This window comes from Rattus norvegicus, chromosome 8 (assembly GCF_036323735.1).
Source record: "Rattus norvegicus strain BN/NHsdMcwi chromosome 8, GRCr8, whole genome shotgun sequence".
NCBI classification, from domain to species: domain Eukaryota; kingdom Metazoa; phylum Chordata; class Mammalia; order Rodentia; family Muridae; genus Rattus; species Rattus norvegicus.
In genome coordinates, this window is record NC_086026.1 from 55,492,000 (window position 1) to 55,506,365 (window position 14,366).

At 49.1% G+C, this 14,366-nt stretch overlaps 1 protein-coding gene across 14 annotated transcripts in view; it reads right to left on the minus strand.

Moving 5' to 3' along the window:
- The window catches only part of 4931429L15Rikl (RIKEN cDNA 4931429L15 gene like), a 15,995-nt gene continuing 1,629 nt past the window's right edge, over positions 1-14,366 (minus strand). The window contains exons 2-13 of one of the 14 annotated variants that reach the window (XM_063265973.1): positions 10,315-10,392; positions 9,128-9,216; positions 8,160-8,278; positions 7,636-7,870; positions 5,916-6,054; positions 4,839-4,989; positions 4,151-4,282; positions 3,064-3,202; positions 2,855-2,980; positions 2,467-2,553; positions 1,493-1,600; positions 7-212 (exon numbers count right to left, since the gene is read on the minus strand). In XM_063265973.1, the coding sequence (XP_063122043.1) occupies positions 2,913-2,980; positions 3,064-3,202; positions 4,151-4,282; positions 4,839-4,989; positions 5,916-6,054; positions 7,636-7,870; positions 8,160-8,278; positions 9,128-9,216; positions 10,315-10,346 (1,104 nt within the window). In that variant the 5' untranslated portion in view covers positions 10,347-10,392 and the 3' untranslated portion in view covers positions 7-212; positions 1,493-1,600; positions 2,467-2,553; positions 2,855-2,912. The other 13 variants (XM_063265966.1, XM_063265972.1, XM_063265974.1 and 10 more) reach the window with 13 other exon arrangements.

Sequence of the window (14,366 nt, forward strand, 5' to 3'; positions counted from 1 at the left end):
GCAGGGCATGGTGACATGTTTGTAATTCCAGACTTTGGGAGACAGACAGGAAGATGAGGGGTTTCAAGGCCAAGTTAGGCCACCTTCTCAAAAAACAAGTCAGTGCTCTGTCTCCAGGGAATAATGGAGGGCCCCTCCCCAACCTTGGCCCCCATGAGAAGTTAGCACAGGCTTCTCACAGCAGCTGTGTCGTCCTTGGGCTTCCGTTACTCCTGTAAGAAGATTATACCTGTAAATCCCCACAGCCGGCAGCCTGGTACTGTGTTATTTAGGAAGGTGAGGGAGGAACAAGGAGGGGGAGGGGGCGGGGAGAGGGAAGGAGGGGGAGGAGGAAAGAAAGAAAATGATTATGTATAAAATCAATATTTATCAGATGAAAAATTCTGCAGTTAGACTGTGGCCCCTGGGACCAGAAGCTCTTGCTCATCTTGTCCTCTGAGAAGCCAAGGGGATAGGGATGCAACTCAGTTGCTAGAGAAACCAATGTTCAATCCCAGCACGGCATATCCCAGATGTGGCTGTGTACTCATCACTCGGGAGGTATAGGCAGGAGGCTCAGAAGTCCAAGGTTTTCTTGGACTTGAAGGTCAGTCTAGGGGCTACCTGAAACCCTGTCTTTAAAAGAACCCCCCCCCAAAAAAAACCAGCCAAAACAGATTATTAGTGGAAAAGTCTAATGGTAAAGCCTATAGTTTTTGTTCATAGAGATTACCAGTGTCCTGTGTCTCAGTTTTCTAATGTCCTTTAGTTACTTAAGCTGTTACATTCTACTGTCTCTACAAATATCTTTCAGTGTAAAATTATCCTCTGCCCCTAAAAAAAGAAGAGACCTTTAGGACCAGCAAGATGGTTCAGTGAAAAAGGCACGTGCTACCAAGTCAGATGAGTTCAAGCCCCAGTTCCACGTGGTAGAGGGAAAGAACCAACTGCAAATTGTCCTGGAACCTCCATATAGGCAACATGGCGTGCACCCTACCTGCCCACGTATAACAAGGAAATAGAGGTATAATTTTAAAAACTGTTTTTAAAAAGTGTTAAAAATGCCTCCAAGAGACTACAGGAGGAATCTTCAGGCCGCCAATCCAGCCCCTTTCCTTGGACACAGGCGGAGGCCAGCACGTTCAATTCCTAGCCCATCGTCACAGCCCTTCCGTGCAGGGTCTTCTCGATGTACGAGTTCACGTTCTAACTGCAGTTTTAAGGGTTTCACAATTTCCTTGGGGTTTATTATGTTTTCAAGCAGAGATTGAAGTGTAGGAAGAGAATAAAGATTCTATTCTGGGTGTGCTCTGTGGCTAGTTGGCCTTGATTAAGATGTATGCCGGTTCTCTGCCTTAGAAGAATGCGGGAGACCACAGTCTGCCTTGGCTGCAGCAGGCTGTCATTCCCTAGGGTGGTCACTAGAGGGCAGTGTGGCATGCCTTTTCTCAATCGAAGCTAGCAGTGCGGTGGTTCGCATAAACTTCAAAATATTAGGTGTAGCAGTGCACACCTTTAATCCCGGTACTTGCAAGGCAGAAGCAGGTAGATCTCTGTGAGTTTGAGGCCGGTCTAGTCGGCACTGTGAGTTGCAGGTCCGCTAGGGCTATGTATAGAGAACCTGTCTTAATGAAAATGGGGGTGGGGGTGGGGTTTGCACAGTTTCAAGGCTATTGAGGCTAAATTTACTTCCTGTACCTTGACTTCCCAATCACACCTAAGATCATATTTTCAAGATGGTCACCTAGTAGTAGTTATATTTTAATCAGAGTCTTTCTTGGGTTTGGGGGACCTTTCTTCTGTACCTGGAAGACATTTGAAAATTTTTCTTTATTGTTATTCTGTGGTAGTGTGTGTGTGTGTGTGTGTGTGTGTGTGTGTGTGTGTGTGTGTGTGTGTGTGTGTGTGTGTGTGTGAATGCAGGGATGGACATGTCATATATATATGTGGAGATCAGAGGACATCTTTGGGTAATCAGGTCTCTCCTTCCACCATGGTTTTCAGGGCTTACACTCAGATGACCAGGTTTGTGCAGCCAAGCCCCTCACCCCGGAGCTCCCTTCCCCCACTGTTGTTTCCCTTTGATAAAATTCAGACCCTTTTTCCCTCTACTTCATCTCGTGCCTTCTCCTCTACCCTCAGGTTTAGGCTTAATTTTTTTTTTTAATTTAATCTTGTTTTGTTTGAGACAGGGTTTCACTGTGTAGCCCAGGCTGTCCTTGGAGTCACAGAAATCCTCCTGCTTCAGCCTCCCAAACACTGGAATTATAAGTGGGTACCACTACCACACTGATTTAAGCAATGAACCACAGAGCTGTACGTGCTAAATGGGTCATGGCGTGTGGATGTTTAAACCTTGGTTTAAAAGGAAAAACAGAACAGGGGCAGCCACTCTCGTGGCTTGAACGGAGGATAATTCATGGGTAGGGCTGACTTTCAAAGCCTGGGTGCTTCGCCACTGCCTCAGTGATTACAAAAATTACTGACCCTTCTTCTCAGGTCTTCTGGGACACATGAGACAGCATTCCTTCCCAAAAGAAACGATTCATTCTCGTTCTGCTACGTCACAGGACACTGCATAAAAGCTGAAAGCTGAGTCTAGGATGGGGTAGTTCTTTTAAAGACTTTGGGTTTGTTTGCTTTCCTCCCTCCCTCCCTCCCTCCCTCCCTCCCTCCCTCCCTCCCTCCCCCCCTCCTGCCCCCTCCCTCCAGGGTTTCACGTAGCCCAGGCTTTCTTCAAACTCCCTAAGTAGTACAGGGATCCTCCTGCTTCCGCCTCCTAAGGGCTGTGATTACAGTTGTGTCCCGTCATGCCTGGGATTTCTGTCTGCGTGACAGCATCTCACACTACAGCCCACGCTGGCCTAGAACTCACAGCAGCCCTGCCTCAGCCGAGTGCTGGGATTGCAGGCTTCTGTTAGGATTTCCCAGATTTATTCAGGCAGTCCTTTTTCCAGATGTTCTCTTCCTGAGGTCCAGTTCCTGAACTGACCTGGGAAAGCTGGCAGAGAGATTGTGGGTCCAAGACGGGAGCTGAGTGGCTAAGGTGCTGTGCCTGGGGATGACTGGGTCTCACCCTCATACCTGGTTGATTTGTCCTACTCAGTTGAGAATGTGTTTGTTTTGGGTTTGACACAGCTGTCTTGGGGCTTACAAACTTCACTTTTTCAGTAAACAAGGGCATATATGTGACCCTCGTGTTGACTTGATCTTCAAATGGCGCCTGTGAAGCCAGGGACAGAGCAGTCAGCTGATGGAGGACTAAGTCCCCTCCTCTGCATCACAGGCTGAGCCCACATCTTAGTTAAGGGACCACAAGGATTGTATTGTGCCCCAGGTAAAAATGGGATCTCGGGTCTGGGGATTTAGCTCAGTGGTAGAGCGCTTACCTAGGAAGCGCAAGGCCCTGGGTTCGGTCCCCAGCTCCGAAAAAAAGAACCAAAAAAAAAAAAAATGGGATCTCTAGGGCTGGACAGATGCTCAGTGGTTAAGAGTATCTGTGCCTTTTGCAGAGGGCATGAGCTTGGGTCCCAGCACCCACATCAAACAGCTTACAAACCATCCAACTCCGGCTCCTGAGGATCAGACATCTCTGGCCTCTGAGGTCACCTGCACTCAAATGTACATATCCCCACACAGACACAGACGCATAGACACACATGTATAATAATAATAATAACAATAACAATAATAATGATGATAATAGACACACATGTGTAATAATAATAGTAGACACACATGTGTAGTAGTAATAATAATAATAATAATAATAATAATAATAATAATAATAAATGTAAAAATTGGGTCTCCAGTACTTATAAGCAGGGTTAGGAAATAGTCTTGTTCACAATTGCTCTGATGGCAAATGAGACATTAGCTCAGTTGGCAAAGCCACCCACTCCCTGGCGATGGGTCTGGAGAGATGGTTCAGTGGTTAAGAGCGACAGCTGCCAGCTCACAACCATCTGTAACTCCAGTCCCAGGTGATCTGGTGCCTCCACAGGCACCAGGCACACGTTGCACAGACATACATACACGCAGGCAAACACCCATGCATATAGAATAAAATAGTTATACACAACGTATTATTTGTGTGTGTGTGTGTGTGTGTGTGTGTGTGTGTGTGTGTGTGTGTGTGTAAGATTAGCTTCAACTGCTTTGCAGTTCCTACCAGGAGTCTTTCGTCACTTCCATAGAGCCCTTGGGGCTGAGCTCTCCAGTCTTGGAAGATCCCAGGTGTGTTGGGGGGACACCTACTCTTCACTTTTTTCTCCAGGAGCTTGAGAGGCGGCAGACAGGACATCTGGGAAAGAGTGACAATTTGAACTGCAGTTGTCGGCTGGGCGGCATGGGGTGCTTGTGGACTAGAGAAAGCCAGAAACGTATTTCTGCATTTCCCAAGATAATCGAAGTGGTGGCAGGCTCCACTGCTCTCTTTCCCCTGAAGGAGGAATTAGGACCCCATCCCTCCTAGACAGGGCATCTCTGGGTGGCCCTGGCTGTCCTGGTACTAGCTCTGGAGACCAGGCTGGTGTCAAACTCACAGAGATCTGCCTGCCAAGTTCTGGGATTAAAGGGGTGTGCCATCACCACCTGGCCTTTAAAAAAAAATAATAACAAACACAGAAACAGTATCTTGTAACTTAAGCAAGCCAATATGTAGTCAAAGATGACTTTGAACTTCCGACTCTCCTGCTTCTGCCTTCCAAGGGCTGAGACCACAGACACGTACCGCACTACTATGCCCAGCTTTTATAGTACTGGAAATCGAGCCTTGGGCTTCATGCTTGCTGAGTAAACACTCTGCCAATGGAGCCCCAGCCCTGGTTACCTCTCCACGGAAAGCTTGAGCACGTTACCCTGGCTGTTGTAGCAACATTAAACTTGGCGGTTCCCTTCGTCTTCAGGAAGGCTGGTCCTTGCTTTGCCTGGCCCATCTCTTGAGGTGCATGGGTCATGGACCAACCAGATACCATTTCCCTCTCCCTCGACACATGCTGGGTGCATTGGCTGCACAGGGAACAAAAGATTCTACTGGCGGTGATCGCTCCCCCTGAGCCAACCCGGGTGACCTAAGGTGACAGAAAGGTCCTGTGATATGGATTCCCCTCTTTGCCTTCTGTTTGTGGGTCTGCCTAAGTGAGACAGTATCTTATCAGCTACTTTCAAAGGAAAGATTTCTTTATTGCTTCTCTAGAAAGAAAAAAAAAATAAGTCATTTATGTTTCCTTTTCATATTTCTCAGTTATGCTGTGACTTAGCAGGGAAGGTGAGTCACCTGCTGCCACAGGGTTGGGCCACAGGGAGTAGACCTCCTCCCCCAACCCCCAGCAGGTAGCTAGGGGCTGCAGTTTGAGACTGGGGGGTTGGGAAGAAGGGAGCTTGGAAGTTTGTAGCTCCTTTTGTTACTGGGCTTGTGACTGGGTCACTTCGAGATGAACATCATCTCTTCAATCTACAGCCGTGGGACATTTGCAAGGCACATGGTGGCGTCTCTGGGTTCAAGTTGGGCTTCCTAACTGGGTAGGGATGAGGTAAAGGACTGTCAGGAGCCATAGAGGACCACAGAGGGACAAAGATACTCTGTACTCCAGTGAGACTGGAAGGCCTGGGCCTTCCTAGCTTACATGGAGGCCTTGTGTCTTCCAAGAATGCACAGGGGACAGGGTTGACCATGAACTTGGGACCCTCACTCCCCTACCAGTTTGTCCTTACTCAAATCTCAGGTGATGTCATCAAAGGTCAGGTTAAAGCTGAACTAGAAGGAGGAAGTCTAAGATTCCCTTTGCTCTACTACTTAACAGCTGCCCCCGCGATGACAGACGTTGGACTTCTGATAGTAACTGTGCCTTGGGAAATAGCCCCTCCTTGCCCCACCCCTGCCCACACAGCGCTGCCTCCTGGGCATGGGTTTGGTTTCAGCTCTGCCTACTCACATGACTCCCTGACTGCTCTTGTCTAGACCAGGGAAGAGGGCTTGACTCCACACTGGGGATTGGGTGTCCTGGTCCTGGCTGTCATATTCCACATGTCTCCACTGTGCTCTTGGTGTCATCCTTCTGCCCTGGGTATGACCTGGAAGTATTGTGTATGTAGCTGAGGAAGGACTTGAACTTCTGACCCTTCTTCTTCTACCTCTCAAGCGTCGGGATTACAGATGTGCATCACCATGCCTGCTTTATGCAATGTCAGGTCTGGCATGGCCCTGGTGGGGACAGAATGACATGGTTCTTGCCCCTGGGACAGGGCCAGCAGGCATGGGCCTCTGTGAGTGTATGCATAGAGCTTTCTGTATAATAATGTACATATTTTATATTTCTCCTTCAAGGATTGTCCTCTCTGTTGACGTTAATGACTCCGTGATAATCAGACAGCATGAGTCTGGGAGGCAAAAGTGTGGTTAATGTCTCAGTAACATGGTAGACGCTGGGACCTTCAGGACAGACCTTAAGGCTGGATTCCAGAGCTCCTGAGTTCAATTCCCAGCAACCACATGGTGGCTTACAACCATCTGTAATGGGATCCAGTGCCCTCTTCTGGTGTGTCTGAAGAGAGCTACAGTGTACTCATGTACATAAAATAAATAAATAATTCATATATGTGCATTTATTTTTTTTCTCCAAAAAGCAAGGACACAATATAAATTATATAAGGGGCTTCATGAGTCTAAAGGAACAAAAACAGCTGTATGGTGAGCCAGCTTGTTAGAAAAAAGATACTAAGACAGAGAAAAAGAGATTTAGGGAGTGGTAATTGGGGTCCCATCCAACTAGTTTATGCTAGTCTGTGCTTAACCGAGGCAGGCAGATCTCTGAATTCTTTCACAGCGTTAAAAGAAATTGTGTGCTTGCTGTCTCCTAAGAATTTAGCAGCTGGGGTTGTAGGGTGCTGGTTCATAGGATAATCAAAAGGGAACCTGGGGTAAATGAATGGATTGGTATGTAAAAGACAGGGCTTATGATCTGCAGATGAGCTATCCAGAGAATTGTTTAGAATAGCAAGAGAGATCGGCTAGAACTGTCTGTAGCAGGAGAGAGAGAGACAGAGAGACAGAGACGAGACAGAGAGAGACAAAGAGCTGTCTGGAGATCTCCAGAGAAAGCAGAATGGAGAGAAAGCAGGCTGGAAAGCTGACTTGAGCAGAGCATAGGCTGCTAGCTTTGACCCACAGCGTCATTTTCATCACTCCCAGAAACCCCTTCTCTCCGAACCTTTCTCCAAGCCAAGGCTGGGCCTTATCAATGCAATAAAGGGGCTCGAACCCAGGACTTCACACATAGTAGACAATCAATGTGCCACTAAGCTACATTGGAGCCTCAGTCAGTCCCTTCATTACAAAAGCCCGGACTGCGGGGCTGCCATCAGGCCCAGCCAAACAAGAAGGAGGGGAGGCAAAGAGGGATGGTGGGCAGAATGACACCTTCCAGAGAGATCCTGGCTGACCTTGTAGCCAGGCAATGCCTGGAGGACTACTGAAGGGAAAGACCCAAGTGTTTGCTTTGTGCTGTACTCTACTGGGTTGGTGGCCCCAGCATTGGGATCTGACTGGGACAGGGATCTTGTATAGGATTAGACTAGGGGTCTGGGGACCAGGGGCTCAGACTTTGCTTTAAGTTCAGTGCCATCTCCTGCCCTGCCCCCACCCATAAATCCTACCTGAATGGGAACGCTCATTCTCGGGATATGTCATATCCATTTTCCAGGGTTTGAACCACTCTCTGTGGGTTTTGCTGGATGGGATCCATCCAGGCTTGTGGCCCTGGCTTTGTACACTGGAACTCTTGCTCCGCAATGGGGCCTCATCGAGCAGCTGCAGGCGGTATTTCACATCTGTCGGGGCGATTTCCTGCTCTTCCAGATCCTCAAGGACAGCCCCGGGCTGCTGCTGCTTCTGCTAGGGGGTTCACTCAGTCAGAGGGGTCATTCCTGGGTTCAGTATGGGAAGTGAGTGTGGATATGTGTGTATGTGGTGGGGAGGGCGGTTCGTCTCCTAAACACTTGCCGCCGTCCCCTAGAAAGTTACTCGTCTGAGCTACAATGTCCTTACTTGCGAAATCAGTAAAATGTGTCCCTTTCTGGGTTGTCAAGAAGATCAGCGCTTTGGGTTTGGCATCGTGCTTGGCATGACAGAGCTACACTGGTGGCATGTGTTGAGGCTTGACTGGAGTCCTTAACTTTACCTGACCCCTGGAGCCACTGTCCTCAAGCCCCATGGGGACAGCCAGGGACTCTCGCTGGATGGAATTGGATAAAGAGTCATCAAGCAGGTAGGATCTTCTGTCTCCAGGAGAAAAAATCTCTAGAGTAGGGAAAAGAACTGAGGACCATCTCAGCCCTCCTACCCATGGGCAGTTTCCTCACCCTCCAACGGGAGAGGAAGGGAGGGAGGACGGAGAGGACGATGTCTGGACGGGTCCAGTTCTAATTTATTTGAGACTAGATCAGTGTGAGGACAGGAGTGGAAAGGTTGGAGTGGAATGGGGCTGGCGCTCTCCATTAGGGCCACATGGTAAAGGCCATCTGTCTCCCTTCCTTTCTTCCTTCCCTCTTCTCTCTATCCTTCCCTCTTCCCTCTGTCCTTCCCTTCTCCCTCTATCCTTCCCTCCTCCCTCTGTCCTTCCCTTCTCCCTCTATCCTTCCCTCCTCCCTCTGTCCTTCCCTCCTCCCTCTACCCCATTTTCTACTCCTCTTCCTCCTCCCTTCTTCTTTCCTTCCTTTTCCCCTCTATCTCTTCCTCTCTCCTTTTCTTCCTCCCTCCCTCCCTCCCTTCTTTCCTCCCTCCCTTCCCTTCCCTTTCCTCCCTCCCGCTTCCTTCCTTCCTTCCTTCCTTCCTTCCTTCCTTCCTTCCTTCCTTCCTCCTTTTTTCCTTTTCTTTCAAGAGAGTCTTTTGTAGCTAAGGTAAGCCAAGAGCTTCATACATAGCCAAAGACAGCCTTGAGTTTCTGATCTTCCAGCCTCCACTTCCCAAGGGATGGGACTACAGGCCTGGTGTGTTCAACAAATGTAACCCAGCACTCCGTGCATGCTGGACGATTGCTCTAAAAGCTGAGCTACATCCCAAGCTACCAAAACAGTTAGGCATTCCAGGATTGTTTTGGTTCTTTGTTTTGGCCTCCAATTTTGCGGCCGTTGAGAACGGGTGGCTTACGGTAAAGATGGCTGACACTGGGCTCCTGGAGAGTCAAGCAAGACAGCCTTTCAGAGATGTTGGAGTAGGCACGGCGGTGTCCATGTCTCCTAAGGGGTACAGAAAGGAGAACATCGGGGCTTTTGTTCCTTGCTTTCGTCAAAGTCACAAATGTATATGCCCCAGGACCCTGAAGAGGCCACTCTGGTTCCACAGGGACAGGAAGGAAGGAAGGGTCTGTGAGCTGAGTTTTGTGGTCAGATGTCAGACCTAAGGGGAAGGCCAGGTGTTTGGGGCTCGAGAGAGACCTGCAAAGAAAGGACAGACAGCCTTTAGCTGTTAAAGAAAGGGGCATTTTTGATTGGTGTGTGTCAAGCAGTGTCCATCGATTGTGTGGGCAGACAAGGTGAGAGTGAGCGAATCCTCAGACAGAACCAGATGCCTTAGGCTGTTAGCTGCCAGCATGTGGGCAACTTCTGCTGTAGTGGGGACAGGACAAAAGCCTGTGTCCTCTGCCAGCATTAGAGGGGGTAGGAATTTTGGGGGTGGAGAAGGGTTGAAGAGGTGGGATATCAGGTTGGGAGAGGGCCAGAGGACAGCCACCCACAGCCACAGATCGTTCCTAGACGGCTGAGGGGAGGGCTGTGACCCACTATCAGCTCACTTTGTGCTCTGTTCCCCAGCTCTTGAGTGATACACAGACGTTAGCTCTGAGGTTAGTGTCTTAGCTGCCGTGTAACTTCTCTGTATGTTAAGACCACTGCACTGGCTTCAGGAGAGGAGCAGGAGGGAGCCGTGTCCCCAACAATAGCCTGTTATGACCAGCATCTAGGGGAATGGGTGATTGTGGAAATAATCAGGCCTTGAGCTTGCTGAACTTGAGATCTGAGTCTCAGATCTAGCTGTGAGTTCTTACTGTGTGTGTGTGTGTGTGTGTGTGTGAGAGAGAGAGAGAGAGAGAGAGAGAGAGAGAGAGAGACTATAGTGAGTCATAGTTTTTACTATACATATGCTCAGAACCATAGGTGTGTGTGTGTGTGTGCTCAGTAAAGTATGCATGCATGTGTGTGTATGTGACTGTCCTCTGTGTGTGTGTGTGTGTCTGTCTGTCTGTCTAGGAGGATGTACAGCATATCCAAGCTCTGACCCTTCAAATATATTTCCTGTCCTTATTTTCCTGTCCAGTCCGCCCGGCCCTGCACACCCACCAAGTGTCCTGAGAGAAAGGGTTGAACTGCATTCGGCCGGTTGTGTTGGTTAGCCAGTACCTGGCTCCTTTTCAGAACCTGCAATCACAAAATAGGACCTTGAATCTGGAAGATGACTTACGAGGCTGATTCATTCAGCCTTCCTACCCAGTGAATCTAAAGCATTTGCTGCTCTCTCCTAGCTCAAAGTGCGTGGCATGGCAGTGTTAATTACACTAATCCTACATGCAGAGTTGGAGAGGGACTACAGTATGAGTCCTCACACTGACTCCAGAGCAGTATCTGTTCATTGCTACTCCCCCGAATCTGAACACTTCCCACTCGGTCGCCCCTCTTGGGACAAATGTATATTCCACTCTGGAGCAACATTAGCCATTTTCAATTGTCTTTCCCTGTGACTTCACCATTTGTCTGAATTATCCATCCAAGGCTTATAAAAACAGACTATCTCTTTTTTAGTAGAATCTTCCAGCTGAGCTAACACTTCTGCGAGCCAGGATGTTTGCAAGCTCAGGGGTCCTTGATTGGAGTATGATCTGGGTAACGTCTCACAGGGTCAGAGTTTAATCAGTGTTTTTTTTTTTTGTTTTTTGTTTTTTTTTCTTTTTTCTTTTTTTCGGAGCTGGGGACTGAACCCAGGGCCTTGCGCTTGCTAGGCAAGCGCTCTACCGCTGAGCTAAATCCCCAACCCCTTAATCAGTGTTTTTAAAATTTAAATTTTATCATTATTGTGCATGTATGTATGATGTGGAACATGCATGCCACGTGTGTAGAGGTGGGGGGGGGACAGCTTTGTTGAGTTGGTGTGTGTGTGTGTGTTTGTGTGTGTGTGTGTGTGTGTGAAATATATGTGTGGCCAGAGGACAACTTATAGAATCTATCCTTCCGCCATATGGTTCCAGGCATGCAACTCAGGTTATCAGGCTTGGCCACAGGTACCTTTCTTTATGTGGCTTTGAACTTGCTATGTAGCCAAGAACAATCTTGAACCCCTGACCCTCTTGCCTCCACAGCCCATGTGCTGAGATTAAGGGCAGAAACCATCATGCCTGGCCAGCGCTTAGCTTCTGAGTCACAGTTTGGAGCCTCCTTGTGAAAGTGTGGCAAAGTCACCACTCAAGCTGCCCCCTGGGTTACTAGGTGATGTCCAGCTTGTCAGGGATACAGAGGAGTCCTGTCATCCAGTGCTACTTAAGAAATTTGCGCTTTCTGTGTTCTCTGTAGACCCATGAGCAGGGACGGCCTCGGTATGCAGAACGACGCCGGCGAGTTTGTGGACCTGTACATGCCGTGGAAATGCCCCGCGAGCAACCGCATCATTGCTGCCAAGGACCACGCGTCCATCCAGATGAATGTGGCCGAGGTTGACAGGAGTACAGGCCGATTTAATGGTCAGTTTAAAACCTACGGCATCTGCGGGGCCATTTGCAGGATGGGCGAGTCTATTCTATTCTATTCTATTCTATTCTATTCTATTCTCCGATTCTATTCTCCGATTGGCTAAGGCTGATGGAATTGTCTCAAAGAACTTTTGAGCCAGAAGAAATCGGGAATAATTTGTTATAAATAAAAGTGATAATAAGTAAAAAAAAAAAAAAAAAAAAAGAAATTTGCAATGTCCCCAGCACAGGATCTGCTGAAAGATTGAGTCTTTCCTGAGTTTCAAGGGACTGTGAAGGCAACATTTATCCTGCTTGAGGATTGTGGGGCCCTTGGGTTCATAACCAGCGGGGTGGGAGGAGACCAGGGTGCATACAGATCTTTGCTCTCCAGTTCCTTAGAGGAGATCTCATTAGCTAGGCTAACTGATGGTCCTATGGCTGGGTCACATAACTGCCACATTAGCACACGGAACTGCCCAATCAGATATTGATGGGATAGCTTCGCCAGGCCCAGAGGCAAGGACTCTGTGGCATTTTGTGAGAACCGGGAGGGAGAAGCAGGAACGCAGACACCAGAGAGAAGGCAGTAGTTTCCGAATGACCTGCTGGAAGCAGATTCTGGGCGAAGCCCTTACGTAAGGTTCAGCATCGTCAGTCTTTCTCCAGAGCCTCCACAGCCTGTGGGGCTTCTCTACTTCCTCCCGACATTCTCTGGACTACACACCCTGAGCGAGCATCACTTCCAGGCCTCTACTTCCCCCAATCCTCCCTCTCGTAGCCTGCTCAAATGTCATTTCCTTCCTGGAGATTCTCCCCGACCCCTGCTGCTGACACAGTAGCATCAAGGGCTCGCTCTCACAGTGAGTTATATTCCCGACTCTAGTAGAGGTCTCTGTAGCACAGTGAACTTCATGTTTTCCTTTGCCCGTGGACTTAGAGTTTATTAAAGATAGAGGCCGCAATCTCCAGCAACCAGAACAAAGCCTGGCCCATATGGGGCATTTAATATTTGTTCAATTCAACCCGAGGCTAGAGTAAGGTTTCTCTGTAGGTAAGAACAGGGTAAGCAAGGGTGAGCTTGCAACCTGGGCATGGTGGCCTTTGCTTGTAATCTCTGCAAGTTGGGAAGCTGACTCAGGAGGATTATTGGGAGTTTGAGGCCAGCTGGGGCTAACATCCGGGGTTTGAGGCCGACCTTCAATACAAAGCGAGATTAACCAGCTAACCAGCCAACTAACCGAGCGTGAACTTGAAGACTTAGTGACTGGTTCATGAAGTGCGGATGTGGGCTGAACATCTCTGAAAGGCATCAGATCGTCCTGGGATTTGGAGATCTTTATTATTCCTTTTCTGAAAAACCCCCTTCTGCCTAGGGAACAGAAGACTCCAAATTTTCTCAACCCACGTGCCTAGGATGGAGAGTGGCCTGGGACTGGGGCCCTAGGGCAGCAACCTCCTCTGTCGTAATATGCGTGTGTAGTGGGGTGTGCCGTCTGGGACTTCTCCTTGGAGGGAACTCAGGAGGAGGAAACGCTGGAGATCTGTGGGTAGCAGCTCAGGTTCTCTCTGCCGGACAGACAGACGCTCTATGAAACTGTGGCTGCTGTTCCCAGATCCTCAAATTCTGCAGGTCCTGATGCTAAGTGGCTATTACCCATCACCGTGCTGCTAATCTGCACGAACATCTCTGAATGGCAGGACACGGAGACGGTCCTCAGACCGCACCTGTCTCCTCACTCCTGTACTCAGAATCCCTGACCCAGCGCGTGAAGGGAAGAAGGGTTCCCTCAGAGATTTTGCCTCATCCAGGCACAGGTAAAGGATGGAGGACTCCAGGAATCTGGCCTCTCTTCCACTTTTCCTCTCCTGGGGAGGGGAGGCACATGGGGCTTGCGAAATGTATTCTTTAGCAATTTTGTAGTTTAGCCATTTTAGCCTAAGGACTCATCTGGGGGAAAGTGGACCAAGAACACACACACACACACACACACACACAGAGAGAGAGAGAGAGAGAGAGAGAGAGAGAGAGAGAGAGAGAGAGAGAGAGAGAGAGAGAGAGAGAGAGAGAGAGAGAGAGCGCACTGCAGGACACCAAGGACATCAGGCTCAGAAGCCAGAAGCCAGTCCTGGCTCAGGCAGGTCCCTTTCCACAGGCCGATGCAGACTGCTCAATGTTGCCATCTGCTGGACACATGCGTCAATAGCATGTCACACCCTTGGCGCTTCTGCCCTCTGGATACTCCTGGTCTCATCCCTTCTGCCTTCTCTAGGCTCTTCTGCCAAGGTCCCTCCCTCCTACTCAACACACACCTGCTTTCCATCTTCTCTGCGGTGGGTGGGACAGTCAAGGAGCCTTAGTCCTGGCCCAGGACAGAGGACTCTGAATTATTCACTCCTGTGGTCTGATGAGAGAGATGCTTTGCCTCCGGGGTCAGAGATCTTCTTAATGTGCCACCTATTTCTCTGTGCTCTTGCAGGCATTTTGGGACCTGGGGCTTGGCTGTGATTGGAGGCTACTGAAATTGTGTCTGAACTGGGATACTTCTGAGAACGAGTCCCCGGCGTTAACAGTGATGCTGAGGCAACAGGACCATCCCACAGGACTGGGATTCAGGGCTCCTGGCACAGCGCGGGACGCTAAGGTGACCAGCAGAGACTGCTGTAGCACTA